At 40.9% G+C, this 21,291-nt stretch overlaps 1 protein-coding gene across 3 annotated transcripts in view; it reads left to right on the forward strand.

Moving 5' to 3' along the window:
- LOC124879353 (ephrin type-A receptor 7-like) overlaps positions 1-21,291 on the forward strand; it is a 151,311-nt gene that overhangs the window by 79,631 nt on the left and 50,389 nt on the right. For all 3 annotated transcript variants that reach the window (XM_047383874.1, XM_047383871.1, XM_047383873.1), the window contains one exon: positions 18,575-18,730. In XM_047383874.1, coding sequence (XP_047239830.1) covers positions 18,575-18,730 — 156 coding nt within the window. The remainder of the gene's footprint in view (positions 1-18,574; positions 18,731-21,291) is intronic.

Here is a 21,291-nt window from a genome sequence, read left to right on the forward strand (position 1 = left end):
TTATTCACTTTAAATGTTAAAACACTTCATGTCCAGTTCAGTGCTCAGATATAATGTTGACCAATCAGCGTGAGAAGGATTTATTAACAGGAGCGGTGATGAATCCCTTTAAAACAGACTGAATGAGGATGTTAATGAGGCTCTTCATCACAGCCATCAGATGACATGATCTCTTCACATTCAGCTGTCCCATCTCTTTAAACTTCACACAGACGGTTGATCTGGTTTATGAACAGGTGAAACAGGTGTTCTGGATCAGGACCATTGAACCACACTTCACAGTTCATTCTTCTTCAGCATACAGCAACAAAACGTCTTCAACTATACTGATATATAGAAATTAATCCATGATCCCTGCTATGTGATAAATAGGAATGCCATGTATAAGAAATGTCCCCATATCATGATACCTAAGCCACCATGCTTCACAATGAACTGGGGCTTTTAGCAGTCCATAAAACGTTGCTCTGTCTCTTCAGAAATGCAATAACTTCTACTTTTCAATTTTTTACTTTTTATTACCAATGTCCTCAGGTAATTTTTGTACGCATGTAAAATGCTATTTTAACATAAACATTCATTCAGAGAGATTATTTTAACATGATGATTTCCGATTTTTGAGATCAGGCTTCCACTGGCTTACAGATTTCTGGTGTTATAACATTTCTGACTCATCTGTATAAACTTTATTTAATATCCAAATGTGACACACATTGCTGTGGGGTTGAGGAGGAGTTTGGATTCCATTAGTAAATATAGAAATTACAAAATGATTCCCATTTTTGTGTCAGAGCATCTGCCACACACCTTCACTCAACTTGTGACAGAGCGTCAGAGAACCTGCTGAGAGTTGGGTCTGGGTCTGAGTAACATTTACTGACCCCTGTGATGGTGTTGGTCCGTTGGTGGTTTTGGGTCTGAGCTCCTCTTCTTCTGCTGCTCAGAAGTCCCCCCACCCCACACACACACACTTAATTTAGCTTTTGTGAGCGGCCTGCGGTTACTGCCACATAATATAGTTTGCAGCATTAATTGTTGTGCAGAAATCCAGAATGGCGAGTTGATGGATGCATGTGTGGGTTGTTGTAAGTTATGTAAATGAGCTGCAGCTCAGGTCTGAAAGTCTTCCACCCACCAGGAAAATGAATATCTTCACAGTTTTAATTCTCTGAGTTGCTGAGTTTTACTTACTGTCGCTCCGGCTCATTTAGAGGGAAATAACTGACTCATAAAGATGGATGCAGGAAAAATGAGACGACGCAAGGAAGCTGAAAAGAACTGAGCTGATGTTTGTCAAATTTCTGTAACTTTCCTGCAGGCTCTAACCAGTTTCTGCTTTCACTTCACTGTTCGAGTCGTCACTCTGCCTCACAGCATGAGGTCTGTCTGTCTAAAACTCACCTGTTTCCTGCAGGAAGAGAGGACTGTACTGCATCTCTGACATGAGTCCAGGCATAATACTGCTGAGTTTGTACGAGCTTTATATGTTGCTATGTGTGTAAATTCTAGCAGCTGCATAAAAACCATATTATCCAAAACGTTTCAAACTGTCCTGTCATGAACTTTAACCTTAACCAGTCTGAGATGGAGCTGCAGGGATTATTAACATATTTAATCCTGAGTGTCTGTGTTGTCCTGACATAGGAGTCGAATCCAGTCCAGACCAACACTGGACCTGAAGGAAGCTAATGATTATGCCTTGGTGTCTGAGGGATGGGAGGATGGAGCAGGAGATGAATCAAAGCTCCATTATTGTTACATTAAGACATCATTTTGGTTTAGTTTTTATTTGAATCTCCGAAATTAAGATTTATGCTGAATTAAACTATAAATCTAATTATACCTTTTTTTTTTCTGTTAATCTGACATCATTTTGACTTTAAATCATTGTATTAGCTCTGTTTTTATTTTGTTGTATTTTTGTGATTAATTTACTTTTATACCATCTGTTTGAAATAATTTATTCATTTATTTATTTTCCTCTGTTTTGGATCTTATTTTGCTTGTTGATGGATGGATGGATGGATAGATGGATAGATGGATGGATGGATGGATGGATGGAGGATGGATGGATGGATGGATGGATGGATGGGGTTGAGCTGAAAGATGCTCAGCTGAGGTTCTGACCCTCACCAGGAGATATGAATCATGACTGAAGGATCCAGATCCAAAATAATCCAGATAACAAAGACCATTGCGAACAAAACAACTGTTCATATTGAACCTCTGATGATCCCAGGTTCCTCCTTACTCAATTTGAAGGATGCTGTAGATGGAAGGTTTGAGCGTTTCTCCATGACACCTGTTCTGTCCCATCCATCTTCACCATGGAACACACTTTACTAATTGTGTTAATTGTGTTTGGACTTTCTCCCCAGTCCTCCAGTGTCTCTGCTGGAGAAAAGGAAAAATGTTCTGAAGCAGAACCAACTTTGGATTTTCTGTCTCTGGAAGCAGATTTGGAGAAAGTTGGCAGTTTATTAGGTGGGAGTTGGGAGTACTGGTGGTGGGTGTTTCTGCTGCCGGGGTTCTGGATGCTTCACAGTGTGTCTGTTTTCATATTCGACTTGGATCGCTTCCCCGCTCATCATCGGAGCGATCCTGCTCACTGGCTGCTCCCTCCTCAGGGCACGGACACAGAGAAGAGCTACTAATGGAGAAAGTGGTGGGAGGAATCCGAATGAGAACATGTTGGGATGAGAGAGGAAGAGAGCTGGATGGAGAAAACGAGAGTGGGCGGAGGAGGTCAGCAACAGGCGGAGGCGGCAGATGCTCAGATCCAGATGCGGCTCCAGCAGAGAAGTCTCACACATTCAGATGATCCGAAACATTCAGAGCTTTAATTATCTGATCACATTTCTTCTCTTCACTTTTTCCTATGTTAAACCAACTGAAAACAAACATTCTTCAACAGAACTTTAAATACAGTCCTACAAAGAGGTCCAAATTCAGTTACAATAAATAAATACTCTATGATATCGTTTAAACAAACATTTAGTTAGTTTCTTTCCTGATTTCTGTAATAATTTATGTATTTCATATCATTTTCATCCTGCAACCACGAGATGGATTCAGTTTTCTCTATTTCTTCTGTCTGGCCTTACTTTCCTTTTTAAAGTTTGTATCTTTTGGTTTTGTTTCAGTTTTGCTACAGACTTGGACTGTTTAATCAGCTTATCTTCTCATAAATGTTCTAGCCAGACTTCTGTGATTGCACCTCCCGTAATCTGCATCATAATGCTTTCGTCAACATTGATTAACTGAAAACATTTGTTTGCAAACTGAAGCCAAAGAGAATTATTAAACTGAGAATAGATGACATCTGTTAGAAAGCAGCTCAACATAAAGAAACAAACCGACCTGCTGAAATTTTTTCCTGCCTGAATAATGACATTGTTGGATTAAGAATCTGCAGAAAGCGTCTATAAACGCTCTGAGTACAGCATCCATGATCCGGTTCTTTGTACAGAAATATCCGAAGGTAAAGAACAGGGAAGCGTGCATTAGGATCGATGCTGCCTGTATGGAGAACGCTGTTTTGAAATGAATAGTAATCACAGCAGCAGCTTTAGTGGCACACCCACTGTGAGACTTGGCTAAAAATACAAAGAGTGGGTTTCTATTGACCCCTCTCATCGCACTCTCACATGCACGCTTACATGCACGGCCGGCTCTTGCCTCACAGCAACAAAAAGCTGCGTGTGAGGAGGGCATCAGCCAAGAGGAAAGATGGAGGGAGTAAAAAACCAAATGCAAACAAACAAACGAAGCTTCATCGCTCCGGGGGAGGCACAAATCAATACTCACCCACATAAAACACGCCTACACAGCCGCTAAAATATGCTGCTGGTTTGTCTTCCTGACCTCTGAGAAAGTTTCTTCTTGTTTTCCAGAATCAAAGTTTTCAACGTGTCTTTTTAAAAGCTTTTTCATTTGCTTAAAACTCTGATTGGTTAGAAAACTGTGAGTCCTACAGCAAAGGCAGACACATTGGCTTAATGGAGAACCTGGACATGTGTAGATGAAGCCATGAACGGAGGTTTAAATCCAAAAGGTTCTGAACAGTTCTATGGGTCAGAACCATCATCACACTCTAAGCTGAAAATTATGTGGCAAAATCTGGATAAGTCCTCAAACTGTGATTGGTGGGAAAACTGGAAAAGGATCAAAATGATAACTGGATCAGATAAAGTCCATCTTTCAGTGACCCGTTTAAACTTTGAATGATGGTCCCTATGGAAAGGATGGCAGAGCTATGAAGGTCCAACCAGAACTGGCTTTATCACTGCTTTGACTGTTTCAGTTTTTGTAAATATTAAATATTTTATTCTAAGTAATGTGACACAAACAGAAGAATAAGAAGGAAAGAAGAAGCCAAAGTGAGCTTTTTGACCTACATGGAGAAAAACTAACACCCCACCTTACCCTGAACACACCATCTCCACAGTACAATATGGTGGTGGCAGCATCATGCTGTGAAGAGGTTTTCCTTGAAGCATCACAATGAATCCTTGAGAAATCCTTTTAGAAGCTGCAGAAGACTTGAGCCTTGGGTGGAGGTTCACCTTCCAGCAGCACAAAGACCCTAAACATACAGCCAGAGATACAATGGATCCAAGCATATTCATTTGTCAGAATGGCCTATTCAAAGTCTAGACCTAAATGGCGAATCTGTGACAAGATTTAAAAACTGATGTTCCCAGATGTTCTCCATTTAATCTTATGGAGCTTGAGCTGTTTAGCAAATAAGAAACAATGTCTGTAGAAGATGGTGGAGACAAACCCCAAAAGACCTGCAGCCAAAGGTGCAGGGGTTGGACAATGAAACTGAAACACCTGTCATTTTAGTGTGGGAGGTTTCATGGCTAAATTGGACCAGCCTGGTAGCCAGTCTTCATTGATTGCACATTGCACCAGTAAGAGCAGAGTGTGAAGGTTCAATTAGCAGGGTAAGAGCACAGTTTTGCTCAAAATATTGAAATGCACACAACATTATGGGTGACATACCAGAGTTCAAAAGTGGACAGATTGTTGGAGCACGTCTTGCTGGCGCATCTGTGACCAAGACAGCAAGTCTTTGTGATGTATCAAGAGCCACGGTATCCAGGGTAATGTCAGCATACCACCAAGAAGGACGAACCACATCCAACAGGATTAACTCTGGATGCAAGTGGAAGCTGTCTGAAAGGGATGTTCGGGTGCTAACCCGGATTGTATCCAAAAAACATAAAACCACGGCTGCCCAAATCACGGCAGAATTAAATGTGCACCTCAACTCTCCTGTTTCCACCAAAACTGTCCGTCGGGAGCTCCACAGGGTCAATATACACGGCCGGGCTGCTATAGCCAAACCTTTGGTCACTCATGCCAATGCCGAACGTCAGTTTCAGTGGTGCAAGGAGCACAAATCTTGGGCTGTGGACAATGTGAAACATGTATTGTTCTCTGATGTGTCCACCTTTACTGTTTTCCCCACATCCGGGAGAGTTACGGTGTGGAGAAGCCCCAAAGAAGCGTACCACCCAGACTGTTGCATGCCCAGAGTGAAGCATGGGGGTGGATCAGTGATGGTTTGAGCTGCCATATCATGGCATTCCCTTGGCCCAATACTTGTGCTAGATGGGCGCGTCACTGCCAAGGACTACCGAACCATTCTTGGGGACCATGTGCATCCAATGGTTCAAACATTGTATCCTGAAGGCGGTGCCGTGTATCAGGATGACAATGCACCAATACACACAGCAAGACTGGTGAAAGATTTGTTTGATCGACATGAAAGTGAAGTTGAACATCTCCCATGGCCTGCACAGTCACCAGATCTAAATATCATTGAGCCACTTTGGGGTGTTTTGGAGGAGCGAGTCAGGAAGCGTTTTCCTCCACCAGTATCACGTAGTGACCTGGCCACTATCCTGCAAGAAGAATGGTTTAAAATCCCTCTGACCACTGTGCAGGACTTGTGTATGTCATTCCCAAGATGAATTGATGCTGTATTGGCCGCAAAAGGAGGCCCTACACCATACTAATAAATTATTGTGGTCTAAAACCAGGTGTTTCAGTTTCATTGTCCAACCCCTGTAGTTCTACAACGTTCTGACTTAGAGGGATTGAATATAAATGCACACCACACTTTTCAGATTTATCAATACAAATGTTGACATCCATAAATCATTTTATTTAACTGTGATGCATTACTGTTGGTTTTCTGGTCTGTGCGTTCAGATAAAACCAACTGTTAGTAGTGAATTTTTGAATAACGTCTGAATGCATTCAGCTCTGTTTTGGAAACATCTGGAGCGTAGAACCTTAGGATCATTATTCAGAAGATATGTTACCCGCTCAGACAGTTCAGTCTTTCTAAGCTCTGCTTCAGATCATGTCTCCTGTGCTTTAAGAGTGTGTTGTTGTGACTAACGAGTCCTCAGCCACCTGTTTGGAGATGGTCTTCGCCGCAGCTCTGTGCCGTTGTTAGGAGACGGCTGTTTGGCAGCACTGACTGAGGCAGTGAACAGCTCAGTAAAGAGGCTCTGTGAGCGGCACCAGGACCTGCTCTCTGCTCGGGCTGAACAGCTGGGTTTAGGCGTCCTTTAAGCACAGATTGTTAGCGTCCTCCAGCTCTGAACACTTCAGAGATCTTCATGGAGCAGGAAGCAGCAGTGAAACGCTCTCAGTAATGAGCTACACGACTCACTGTTTGTTGATGCTTCAGCATCTGGACTCAGATTCTTGTTAGGAAGTGCGTAGAAATCTGTGCCGATAAGCCAATAAGTTGAATTTGCAGATGTTCTCTTGACAAACATAAAAAAATTGTAAAGTTATAAAGTGCTTCAGAAATTAAAAGCAAAGATTTTATTTAAGTCTCATATTTTGCCCATTTTAGTCCAGTTTAATCTTCTCTTCATGCCTTCTTTTATTTTTCCTTTATTGTTTGACAGGTATTTTCTTGAGGCCTCATGACGCCATGTTGGATGTCTTAATTAAATGGCTGATTAGATGGAGGAAGGCACTGAGTAAATGAAGGGATGTGTGGAGGGATTAATAAAAGAGGAGCCTGGTAATTACCCAGGAAGGTCAGGGCTGCTTTACCTTCACAGCTTAATTATGGCCTCTGATTGTGATACATTTTAAACCAACGAGCAGCAGCAGGAGGAATTGTTTGTATCATGTTTCCATTTGTCCCAGTTGGAAACTCCATCACCTTTCAGCCTGTGTTACTGGGGTGCAGCTAGTCACATTTTTTTTATTACCAGGTTGCCACCAAGCACTTTTTCTACTCAAGTATTTTCTTATTTTATTCTTTAAGTGCAGCAACTGCAGCAATTTCCAGCCTCAATAAGTAATCATGGTGAATAGTTGATTTCAGTGCTGTCAGAAATTATTATGATTAGGCTTACTATTTATACTCAAGTAGCCATGGGTGATAAATCTTTGTAGATAGGATCAGCTCCTCTCAGTCTGATAGTTTAAAACTGGAAAAATGTCACGGAGGAATCTCTGCCACACGGTACCAGTATCGTGGTGAGTTCTTTTAAATGAAGGTTAAAAATCCATTTGTTCAGTTGCCTTTGACTCTTCTATTTAAACTATTAACTGAAACATCATCAATTTCAGCCTGTAGTCCAACTTTTCTTTCCTTTATCATGCCACTACAATGTACTTTTTCATAATGTGAAGCACTTTGAATTGTCTTGTTGCTGAGATGTGATACACAAATAAATTTCCTTGGTGTTCTGGTGTTCCTGAGGTCAGGATGCAGCAGGAGATGGATAGATAGATCAGAGCTTCCACTGCAGTAAAGAGAGTGTTGCTCCAGGAACTGTGCTGAAAAGTGAGGTGGTTCATTTGATCAAGACGTCTCCCAGTGGGGAGATCCCACTGGAAGGAGACCCAGAATCAATTGGACGGATAAGGTATCCCTTCTAGTCAGGAAATGTCTTAGCTTGGGATCCTCTGGGATGGATGGATGGATGGATGGATGGATGGATGGATGGATGGATGGATGGATGGATGGATGGATTTGGGAAACCTTCCAAGTAAAAAATATGGTGAACTGAAAAATAATTCAGTATTTTCTGCACGTTTGCATCGGTCTGTTTTGATGTCCAATATGGAGTCCTGCCAGCATCAGGTGGGAGGGGCTGTAGAATCACCTCATCCATCTCCTTGATGGACCAACTGTTCCTCATCACATGAGGTGTCTGTCTCTCTCTTAGTCTCTCTGACACACACCGACTCACACTCACACACACACAAACACCTCTGAAAACATTAAAACTGCCGTGTGCTCTGACCGTGACTCCTCCTGCCAGGAAAACCACTTAATCAGCCGTATGGTCCGGGTGACCCCCCACCCACCACCCTTCTCCCTCCCACTCCTGCCTCTATGCATCTCTGCAGCCGTTAAGCTCTTTAATAAGTTTGGATCAGGGACGCTGGATGTGAAATGTGGCAGGGAATGAGTGATGAGGGGGAGTGGGAATGCTGCAGATGCTCCAACGAGCAGAGCAGAGATCATCCAGGCCAGAGACGCTCTGCTGCAGGAATAAAATCAGGACTTAAAGTGTTTACAGCTCTGATCACGTGCTGTAATCTTTAAACATTTATCTCCACTACCAGGAATTCCCTGGAGACCATTTTGATCTTTCCAGGTTGAACTGAGTTTATGGGACATGAAGATGTTGGGCCTGTGCTCATTGTTACCTCATAAACGTCTGCAAACGTTTTGGGCTCTGCGGTTATGAGTCAGTTTTTTTCTCATTTTTATTTCATTTTCCATTTTATTCATATTTTATTATCTTTTGCAAAAGGCTTTTACTTGTGCTTGGATTCTTTTAACCTTTTATATTTAGTTTTATTTCCTTGCTCATGTCCTTGGGTTTAAAATGTTTCATTGCTCAAGGAATTGCTATAAAAGCAGAGTTGAAGGTTGTCTGTGGTTACTGAGAGAGTTAAATACACCTGAAGTAAAGGAAGAATCCAGGCCGTTGAAATTCATCACACTTCAATAAACTCACTGCTGTCAGCAGTAGAGGACAGTTCTGAGCCTGGTTGGAGCTGAGGAAACTGTAGAGGGAACTGAAATGCAGTGTGGAACATCTGATCCAGGTGTTGTTCCTGCAGACAATCACAGTTCATCATAGTCCAAGTGTTTTTAACTTTCTAGGGAGGAATTATCCTTCCTTTTCATAAAGGATGCTTCCAGATGATCGTTTTTTGATTCTAAAGTAGAATTATGTGATGAATTCATTTTTCCATCAGATAAAGAGTCTTAACCTGACACATATTGCAACATTGGAGTTTGTCCACAGTAAATAAGTTAATTATTGTCTGTATCTGACAGAAAGGTTTACTAAAGGATTTTATTTTCTTTCTTTCTGACAGAATGTTACACACACTGAGAACTAAATGAAGTTCATAAAAGACCCGAAGGTTTCAAAGAGCTATTTAGTGATGTTTTCTCCATGTAATCCTCAGGAATCCTCGTTCAGAAGAATAACGTTTGAATACAAAGACATGCAGACATGCACACACTCATTCTGTCGCATTAAGCAGGAAAATGTTGGAATAGATGGATGCTTCGTGTCGATGCTTCCACAGAATGATGAAAAATAAGATAGATCTCTTCCTCCTTTTGCTCACTCTAAGTGACTCTAATAAGCAAGTCGTCCAGATGCTGCTTGATTACCCTTGACCTCCTCCTTCCACATGATATTATACTGAATGAACATCCTCCTTTTTCCTGTTCTCTTCTCCTCTGCTGTACTTAAGATTATTCAGCGCTGCTCATTTATCTTCGCTCTTGGGAATCAGATTTATCTGGCTGATTTGTTCGTATCTGGGTCACAGTCCTAATGAAAATGGCTGATTCGGAATGAGGCAAATGGAAATGAAATGTCATTAGAAGGAGAGACTCATTCAAGTCCTGGTGTAGATTTGAATCGTTGATTCAGAGAGTCAAATGAAGCATTTGCGTCGCAGCAGACTGCAGATTATGTTTTTAATTTCCATAAGTAGACATATTCAGCACAGAGAGGTCTGAGAGTAAACAGAAATATGATCAGCTTCCATTTTCATTTCTCTGTTCAATTAAAGGGAATTTTAAAAGGCAGCGTTTGTTACTGTGATTCAGCTGCTTTTTGTTGCTGTTTATGTAGTACAAACATGCATGTAAAGGAGCTGCAGGCTGAGGAGCTGCGAAATGAGGAGCTAGAGCCGAGGAGATGCAAGCTGAGGAGCTGTGGACTGTGGAGAATCAACACACAAACCAGGAGATGTTTCTAACTACAACCATTGACTGCAGTGGAGGCAGACTGTGTTAACACCAAACAGTGAGCAGTCAGACTCAACCCAGGCGCGAAGTTAGACCTGGCTCTTTTCTGAATAGCCCCGGACTTCTTGATAGAAGATATTTAGAAGAATTAAAAATTTGCAGCCACAAAATTGTATTGGACTTAACATTTTTATATAAAAGCAATCTTTTTTTTTTTTATTGTGTTCCATATAATCACATCCCGCTCCACCTAACCTGACAATGAGTTAAAAGGAGAAGACAAGAAATGGCTATTTGCGCACTCGCAGCACCATGAATGCGCAACTATGCGCACAGACAGAGACGGACTCGATTCTGGAGAAGTCCAGAACAGCAGTTTACTCCAGGTCGACCTGCCTCCTTCATTACCTGAAAGGTTACACTGAGCGGCTCAAACAGGGATCATTTCAGAGCAACCATGGAGCCAACCAGAGAGAGGGAGCCTAGAGGGTGTGTTCAGGAACAGGTGGAAGCAGAGCGGTATAACCCAGGAGAAGATAGCGGTACAACCTGAATGCTGACTCGGAATGGGCTAATTGTAAGTTACAGCTAATCACTGATTCACCCAGCAAGACATGAGGTGGAGGTTCACTCTAATGAGCATCTTCAGGGTCATGATGAGGGACTTTCACCTGAGCTACAGGTGAAGTTAAATGTGGATGTGATAGAAAACAGCAGCAACCTTCTCTGTGAGCTTCTAACCGGATTTGCATCATAATGTGAAAATATCTGGTCCTTTACTTCAGTCAAAATAAAAGCATTTAATCCTAACGTAGCTGAACACATTAAAAGGTCCTTCAGATCAACACATTGATCTCATGGCTGCATCCAGTCTTATAGTCTAGTTCTACATGTAGACAGAAAAAAGTGTTGCTCAATAAACCAGGAAAATATCTCCTGGTTCCAGTAAGATGTGGTAGAAAGTTCAAAAGTAAGCCTCCCTCTTCACTTTCATATCTTCTGTGCTGATTCTAAACATAAAGCTCTGGGTTTAAAGATGCAGCATAATTAAGAAATAAATCACAGCAATTAATCACAGGTGGACCATTGATTAGTTAACTATTTTATTTTCCTGAATTACACATGTAATATTATATAAACTAAACTAATTAAACAAAGACACAATTTTACTGAAGGTGAGACATACATACTATATGTATACAGTTATTAATAACTGTAATATTAGTACTGATAAGGTCCAGGATGCTATATTTTAAACACCACAACTTAACACCCTTTCCTCTCAAAGTGTTTAATAGTAAGAACTGCAATAATATCTCACATGTTCAGTGCAGAACAAAAGACTGTGTTGAAAAATGTTTCTTTTATTATTTTTGGCAGCCAAATATCTTCAGAAGTGGATTGAAGGGCTGAAAAGATGGCGATAAAAGAGAACAGGTTCATAAAAGAAGGAACAATTTTAATAAAATGTTTCGAAAGCTCTTGGCATAATAAAATAATGTGTTTTAGGATTTTACCATTTGACTAAGAAATGGAAAATCAACTTTATACAACTTTCCTTTTTTGAAATATAAGAATAAAGACAGTGGAACCTCAGGAATGGAACACTTTGATGAAAATGTAACGTTTAAAAAATGTAATTTATGTAGAAAAGAAGCAGATTAATTTGGCTCATAGTAAACATCTCTGAGCTTAAGAAAAACGTTTGTCAGCAAAAATTCAGATTAAGTCCTATTCTAAATACCTCAAAATGTGTCATTATTTGCTTCAGCAAAATGGTTTTTCATCAGGCCTAAACTCCTTTTCTCCTTGTCCTTCATTCAGCTTCTGACAAAAATAAAAAGTAAAATTATTGCAAACCTTTTTGTTTGATTCACAATAATTTACATTCAGTCTAAAACCAGCCGAGACAGAGAACTGGTACAATATGTCCTATATTATTTTAACCTTAAATTACATATAAATTGTCTTATTGAAATGTAAATATTTTTGATTTGGGCTAAAGCCCCCAATGTTTTGAGACCCTAAAAACGCCCCTGCTCAACCGTTTACAAAGAGTTGTTTTCAAGCTGTATTTTCCTACAGCAAGGTTAAAGCTTTGCACAGAGGTTTGGCATCTAACGAGCATTTTTGTTGGGATATTTATAGAGTAGGACAATCTTCCTGTTCATGTCAATTGCTGCTCTTGCATCTCTTATCTGCACGCAGGGATTGAGCATGCTACAAATGAAAGGCCAAAGGACAGATGGCAGACAAAAAGGAGACAAAAGTATGATACTACTGTAAACTCATATGTCAAAGCACATAAAAATGTCAGATCAACAATCACCAAATGGGTCAGACTGCGACTCCTGTAAATGCCATCCTGCATTAATGTACTGATGATTAACTGGGGGGCAGTTATGTGTCATCTTTACTGCTTTACCTCAACGTTCAGCTAAGTGTGAAAGGCAGTAACACACACACACACCGATGTGAGTGTGGGTAGAAGGGTTCATATTGATCAGTCTGTCGATCACAGAAACATTCACGGCTCACTGCGAAGTCTGCAGACATGTTGCTGGTTGTGTGTTTCAGTGTTACTATGGTAACCATGGGCAGAAATGAGGTGCTGTCACATCAGCCCAGTGCATCACAGCCATTTATTGATGGCAGAGTTTAACTGTGATGGTTAAAGTCTGATGAGGTCAGACTGAAGGTCAACACCGAGTTCAAACTGGATAAAACGAATAGCCAGTGGATCCAATGAATATAGTTCAAACAGTGATGGTGTCATAATGTATCGTACCCTCCTGCTCTTCTCCCAACACTGACCTCTGGAACAATGTCCGCTGGACAGATGAGACCTAAGGAGAGATGTTTGACCATAATGTTCAGCACCAGATTAGCACAAACACCTCATACCAACAGTCAGGCTTGATGGTGGAGGGATGGTGATGTGGACTTGTTCTGCGGCCACAGGACCTACAGAACCTTGCAGTTATTGAGTGGACCACAAACACCAAGGTATTCTTGAGTTAAATCTTAGCATATTTCTCTGAACTGAACCTTTGTCCAGATTGGGTCATCAACAGAACTGTGATCCAAACACAACAACAGATCTTGAACAGAACTGCTGAAAAAAGAAAAGTCCAGAACCCAACCTGGATAAAAGGCAGTGTATGTGGTTTAGACTGTAAATGTTTGTTTCTCCCAGTCAGAGACGCTGGTTTCAAAGATCAAATCCATCAGACCTGTAATATCTTTGGCCTCTGCAGTAAACTCTGCTTTGTGTATCTAACTGCTCAGATATCATTATTTCAAATTAAAATTACTGTGGGTAGAGAAAAATGTAAAGTATTTAAAAGAGTAGCTGCAGAACCTAAAATAGATCCACCTCCTGCGCTTTGAATAGGTTAAATGAACCCAGAAAAGACTCAGTTGTCAGAGTTCTGCATGCAGCATGTTAATCAGCAGGTCTCATACAGTCAGTCTAAGTGCTCCTGATCCAATATGATTAATGATCCATTCAGTGTCTTTAACAAAAATCTCTCCATATTATTCAGATGGACATTGAAGGTGCAGCTGCAGAACCAACCTGAAAATCTCTGAGCTGAATGTTTATAAATTATTGATTTCCAGCTGCTGAAATCACATCACCATCCCTCCTCTCACTATCATTTCATTTCCTCCTGCTTCCTAAGACAAACCAGTTCAAATCAGTCCAACCAGAATGAACCAGGAAGTTCTGTCAGAGTGTATGTACGAGCAGAGACTTCAACCCCCCCGCTGTGTCTCTGTGCTGGAGTCTAATGCAAACCTCTTTTAGGTTATTAATATTTATTAATGTGTGCTGTCAGAGAGGCAAAGAAACAATTCATTGCTCACATCTATGGCATTAAGTGCTTCATGGTTTATTAATGGGCATGTTTAAGGCTGGAGTGCAGAACGGCACAGAGAGAAGGGCGAACTGTAAATTGATTCCTCCTGCAAAGACACAACTTTTTTAAAGTCATTTGTAAAGTTAATGAAATTCAGATTCTTTGACCTTATACTTTTTATTCATTACATGATAAAACTGCAAAGTCATGAATTTGTAATTTTCATTTATCTGATTAGATTGATAATGAGGCTTCCCGTTCCTGATTTGGACCTCCCAAACCAGAAAATGTTCCTATTAGAAGGTTTCCCACTGAGGTTGATCCATTGTTTCAGCTCCACCTGCAAGACTAGCTGCGTAGCCCAGTTAGTACTTTTACTGGACCCTTGAACCTTTTCTTTTTCAGCCATTCTGATACAAATCTGCTGCTGTGTTGAAAAATCTTTCTTTTATTATTTTTGGCAGCCAAATATCTTCAGAATTGGAAAGAAGGGCTGAAAAGATGGTGATAAAAGAGAACAGGTTCATAAAAGAAGGAACAATTTTAAGTAAATGTTTCAAAAACTCTTGGCATAATAAAATAACGTGTTTTAGGATTTTACCATTTGACTAAGAAATGGAAAATCAACTTTATACAACTTTCCTTTTTTGAAATATAAGAATAAAGACAGTGGAGCCTCAGGAATGGAACACTTTGATGAAAATGTAACGTTTAAAAAATGTAATTTATGTAGAAAAGAAGCAGATTAATTTGGCTCATAGTAAACATCTCTGAGCTTAAGAAAAACTTTTGTCAGCAAAAATTCAGATTAAGTTCTATTCTAAATACCTCAAAATGTGTCATTATTTGCTTCAGCAAAATAGTTTTTCATCAGGCCTAAACTCCTTTTCTCCTTGTCCTTCATTCAGCTTCTAACAAAAATAAAAAGTAAAATTATTGCAAACCATTTTGTTTGATTCACAACAATTTACATTCAGTTTAAAACCAGCCAAGACAGAGAACTGGTACAATATGTCCTATATTATTTTAACCTTAAATTACATATAAATTGTCTTATTGAAATGTAAATATTTTTGATTTGGGCTAAACCCCCCAATGTTTTGAGACCCTAAAAACGCCCCTGCTCAACCGTTTACAAAGAGTTGTTTTCAAGCTGTATTTTCCTACAGCAAGGTTAAAGCTTTGCACAGAGGTTTGGCATCTAACGAGCATTTTTGTTGGGATATTTATAGAGTAGGACAATCTTCCTGTTCATGTCAATTACAGCTCTTGCATCTCTTATCTGCACGCAGGGATTGAGCATGCTACAAATGAAAGGCCAAAGGACAGATGGCCATTCTGATACAGATCTGCTGCTGTGTTTGGATCATTGTCCTTGTTCGGTGCACAGAGGAACTCAGTAGTATGGCATCTCTGAGCTTCACGCTCCTGCGAAGATTGGCAGGTGTAGAGATGTTTTCCTCTTGGGAATGATCTTTCTCTCTCTAGATTGATGAACTTCAGATAGTTTGGAAATGACCTTATGACCCTTCCCAGGTTGACTGACAGCAACAGTTGCAGCTCTAAGGTCATTGCTGATGGCTTTCCTTGTTGGTGTTGTTAACACACACCTTCAGACCTCCTGCCATTATAAATGCGATCTCTATGAAGATGATGATTGGTTAATCAGCAGCTCCAGACTTATAATTTCTCTGTTATTCAGTGGCAGCTTTAGTTTTAGTGCTTTTTGGTTTAGTTTGATTTAAATAATGTTTCAGCTGAGTGAGTTATCTGTTGCCCTTCATCTGAAGATGAATGTCTTAATATCATGAGATATATGAGATAAAATCTTAGAAAGAGGATGGATTTTCCTTTGACGTTGCAGCGCTGAATGTGTGAGTGGGTAATGTTCCCACTGAGCTCCTGGCATAAATGGACCAGTTGGTTTGCCAGAAATTCCACATAAACTGGCAGGAAAACAGCGACGATGGAATGAGTAGGAACTGTCTGGAGTGCTCTTCGTTTCTCTGGCGGTTGGACCGGTTCTGTAGAGTCTGGCTTCTCCCAGTAACAGGTGGGCAGTGGCTCGGTTCTGACTGACATGACCTTGCCGGGCTCCGGCTGTTGGCGGCTCTTTGAACATTCACAGTCTGTGGAGGATGATGGCTGTGGAGCATCGCCAGCTCCTATTGTTATCAGAGCTGCACATATTGTCTGGGTCCGACCCTATCATTAGACTCAGTCTTCCAGGGTGGCGGTCCAAATGTGCAACCATGCTGAATGGAGGAGATAAGTCAGAACCGGAGCCAGCCATGAAAATGACTTGCCTGCTTTTAAATACAATAGGCAGAAAATACATGAGGCGTTTATGTTCTCAGAGATGTATGCGTAATCTTGTCTTGATTTGGGCCTATTCACGCCTGACACTGCTGGCATGAAGAGGAGGATGGTGCTGCTCAGGAACAAAAAGACAGGAAGTGTGTGTTTCTGTGAAGTCCTCACACTGGGAGCTCAGAGCTGAAAGAGAGAAGCCTTTTCTGTGTAATGACAGACATTAGAAAGTCAATTACAAGCTTCTTACTGGATCCACAACGTAGGACTGAAATCCAGAGTCACAGGTAGGTATAAACACAGAGGCTACAGCAGCTTCTGATCGAAGAGTCTCAGCAGGAGTTCGGTCACTGAGTCCGAGTCTGACTACAAACAGGAGCTGCTTTATTATTCCTGTATTACCACACATCTGCCTGTTTGGGAGCAGGATCAGAAAACTGCCGAGATTCATTTCCTGGAATTTATCACGGTTTGGACAAAGAAGGACGTTTTCACACTTTAGTTAAGTTCTAATTAACTTTGGTTTTCACTGCTGTGACTGAAACGCTTCCTTCCACATAGCATCAAGCAACTAAATCTGTTTTCCTCTTACATTTTTCTCAAAATTATGACTTTTTCTTTATTATTATGTTTACTAAGTTCATGTCCTCTTCAGAAAGCTAATCTTCTGCATAAAAAGGATGTGTTGGCCTTGGAAATATTGGCATGCTTGTAGATGAAGCACCAAAGTGTAATCCTCTGGAGGCTGAAAGGTTAAGAGAATTTCCTCTATAATAAAATATCATGAACTGACATTTCTGATTAATTTTTGGTGAAAAAGCTGCATAATCACAATTTTAATCATTTAGTTGGATTTAACTTTATTAAAACTAAAGTGACCTGCCTGCTTTTTATCACACAGCTCAGGTTATTAGAGCAAAATAAGATCCATCCATCCATCTATATAGGTGAATGAAGTGTATACCTGATCCATCCTCCTAGAGGTCAGCATACAAACACAACTGATTTGGGTTGAAAATAAGAGAATAAAAGAGTGAAACGCTATGAGGAGCAGCAGGTATGGGAAATAAAGGTGGGGAGCGGAGAGTCGTTATTGTTCAAGATCCCATCTCAGAAGACAACACAACATCAAACGGAGGCTGGCTGCCTGATTTTACACCGACCATCACCTGTTTTAAAGGAACGGCAACGCAGGCTGAGAGTAAAATGACGCAACTGCTCGCGGGCACATGCATAATGATCAGCTGCTGTTTGTAAGGTCCACCACCTCCTGACCTTCTGTAAGCATCAGACTGAAAGTAAGAGCAGGAAAATGTTCTACTAATCTGCCTCCAGAGTAATAAACCACACAGAAACCAAGAACATATCTGTTACTGCTCACACACTGGAGTTTATAAAGCAAGCTTGCACAGTGAGAAGGTGCACAGCTTGTGCCTCTTTCAGAGTATCTTCACGTTTACATTGAAAGCTGACCTGATGAAGTCCAAACAGATAAAAGTCAACAGATTACTCCTTTAACATTCATGCAGAAGCTGCCAAGTGTCAGGAGACTGGAAAAACCAGCGTCAAGTTCATGTGGCGATTATGCTCAAGATGAACGAAACCTGTTGCTGAGAGTTTCTAGAGAGTATTCACACAGATTTTTTAAATTAGACTCCAGAAATTTGAAGAGAACCTAAAAAAGCCTCGACAGGAATGCTGAATATTTTCTCATTTGCCTTTCAGGGCTTCCATACTTCAGACTCAGAGAAAATATTAATAAACATTTCTAATAAAAAAAGAAAGAAATCACGTTTGGGCCTTTTTATGCTTTTCTACCTGCAGCTTGGTTCATTTCCTCAGATCCCAGATCAGTTCTGTGTTCCTCAAACAGGCTTCATATTAATCTGGTATCTCTGATCTTCTTCCCTGTAGATTCTCTTATTTTATAAACATTTATGTAAATGTTTGAGATGTGATCTTTTTGCATGCTGCTGTGTTCAGGGACAGGAGGAGGAATCTGTGAAGGCAGAGGACATTTGAAGGATCAGTGGGTTTATGCTGCTGTGTTGATCATGGATCGGTTCTGATCTACTGCAGGACTGAAGGAGATATATTTCCTGGAAGTTTCTGATGAAGTGCGTTTTGTTCCCAGCATGCCCACCCGGATCCTACAAGATGTCGTCCCGGCAGCAGGAGTGTTTCCCGTGTCCGGCCAACAGCGTGGCAGAGGAGGAAGGATCTGTGGTGTGTGTGTGTGAAGAAGACCACTTCAGGACCCCTCTGGACAGCCACTCTGCTCCATGCACAAGTAATTACTTCATACACACATGTGCTCATTTATACATATTTCTGTCAGCTGCCATCATTTCACTCTGATGTCGTTGCTTTTAAACTGTGACCTCAGCTGCCTCTTTACATTTCTGCTGATTCCATCCTTATCCATAAAGATCAATTTATGATTTACCCGTCTTTCACCCCGGTCCTCTCATCCTCCTCCCTTCTTCACCTCCTCAGTTCCTCTCTCCTCTTCCCCATCTCCTTGTCTGATCGGCACTGTCCTCTACCTGTCCTTCACCTCCCCTCATCTGTAAATCTGAGTAAATCAAACCAAACCAGGTTTAACTCATCGCTGATCCACACAGGAAACACACAGTAATACAGCACAGAAGACACAAAACAAAAGTTATATCATATTTTCCACTGATCCAGAAAAAAATGTAATAAAGTTAAGAAAATCCCAGGATTTTGTCAAATAAAAATTATATAAACAAAATATTCTGAAGGTATTTCCTCCGCAGGGCTTTGATGGGTTTGTGGACATGATAACAGCTTAATCAGAATCAGCTTTATTGCCAAGTTCGTACATACAAACAAGGAATTTGACTCCGGTACACTTTGCTCTTTGGTTTTGTTTTTGCATTACAGAATATACATATATACAATATACAAATATACACATATATAAATAAAAAGGTGCATTTGCAACATCTGTATGCTGTTGTTTTGTACTCTATTGAATGTTCAACAGAGAAACAGCCTGGGGGAAGAAACTATCTCTGTGGCGACTGGTTTTAGTGAACAGTGCTCTGTAGCGACGGCCTGAAGGTAAAACTCTAAACAGTTTATGTGCAGGGTGTGTGGGGTCTGCAGAGATTTTAGCAGCTCTTTTCCTGACCCTAGACCTGTATAAGTCCTGGATGGAGGGAAGGTCAGCTCTGATTATTCTCTCTGCAGTCCTGATTATTCGTTGCAGTCTGGACCTGTCCTGTTTTGTTGATGAGCCAAACCACACTGAGATGGATGAAGACGGGACAGACTGAATGATGGCAGTGTAGAAGATGACCAACAGCTCCTGTGGAAGGTTGAACTTCTTGAGTTGCCTCAGGAAGTACAGTCTCTGCTGGGCCTTCCTTTGAACAGTGTCTATGTGTGAAGACCATCTCAGGTCCTCAGAGATGGTGGTTCCTAAGAACCTGAAGTGGTCCACGGCCGATACAGTGTTGTTGAGGATGATGAGGGGGGTGTATGTGGGTGGTGTTCTCTGAAAGTGCACCACCATTTCCACAGTCTTAAGAGGAAAAATTAGGAATAAGGAAACCAGTGAACCATCTTGTACTTACGGTCGACTTTCCTGTAGCTGCAGCTCTCGTCTGCAGGATGTGACCTGCTCTCAGCCATCTTGTTAAGAAACAAAAAGTGAAACAAAAACCGGGTTTTTATAGCAAAAAAATCCAGGAGCAAAGCAGGAACAATACTGAAGTCAAACTTCTGCATCCCAAAAACTGCTTGGTTTACTCACTTCTAAGTTTCCTGGAAACTAAATCTGAGTGGTTGTAACCTAAACACACAGGAAAACATCCAGATGTTTGAAGAACTTTTTAACAGTCTTCATGATTTTACTCTAGAGTTATTCTGGAGTAGTCCTTTTCCAGCTGGCTGCACTGGCTTTTATCTGGGGAGGACCTGACAGAACACCCTCCAGAAGGAGTGATTTCAGATACTTTACACAGGTCGTAGATTAATGTTTCTCAGGAGATACATGAGCAGAACATGCACACTCTACATTCAAGACCAGCTGGGTTTCAAACCCAGAACCTTCTTGCTGCAAAGCAAACAAGGGCACCACTATGCAGCCCATTTCAAATCCTTTAACCCATAAACCATAGCCCATCTTTTATTTTTCTGAACATGGTTTCTGTCCTCACCCCTCACCTTCTCCGTCTCTGGAACCCCTCCTCCTCTTGTTGAGGTAGGAAAACTTTACTGGCCGTTAGTTAACTCTTACATTACTCCTCACCTCTCCCCGACTCTTTTTATTTGGCACCCCAAAGGACAATCCTCAGTCAGAGATCAGTTGTACGTTTCCACAAGTTTATTAAAACCAATCTGAATTCAGAGAGGGAGACATCACACTTACACTGGTACCTGGAAACGTCTGTGTGTTGTCTCACTGGGGGTGCGCCACATTACATTTTATACCCCACGTTGCTATGCAGTACACATACACAATCATTTTGTCTGTGGATGTCTCCCCAGCAACAGTATCAAAGAAACAGAGATACATTTCATCATTTAATTAAAGAATTGTTTCCCACACGTCTTCAGGAAGCTTGAGGGAGAGGAGTACCATGCCTCCCTAATCCACTGCCAGCTTCTCACGATACAGACAGAAAACACCTGCAAGCTTTAACCTTGAATAATAAACACTCATTGTGTGACCACATTAGGAGCTACTGTTTAAGGATCTTTCTAACTCTCAAAAGCATAACTAAAAACTTCTAATAATAATCAATCTATAAGCAGCAAATCCCAAATATATCTTAGCTTTAGCTACTAATGATAAGGCATTTATATTTCCACAATTCCCCC

The sequence above is a fragment of the Girardinichthys multiradiatus genome, chromosome 13 (genome assembly GCF_021462225.1).
Source record: "Girardinichthys multiradiatus isolate DD_20200921_A chromosome 13, DD_fGirMul_XY1, whole genome shotgun sequence".
NCBI classification, from domain to species: Eukaryota; Metazoa; Chordata; class Actinopteri; order Cyprinodontiformes; family Goodeidae; genus Girardinichthys; species Girardinichthys multiradiatus.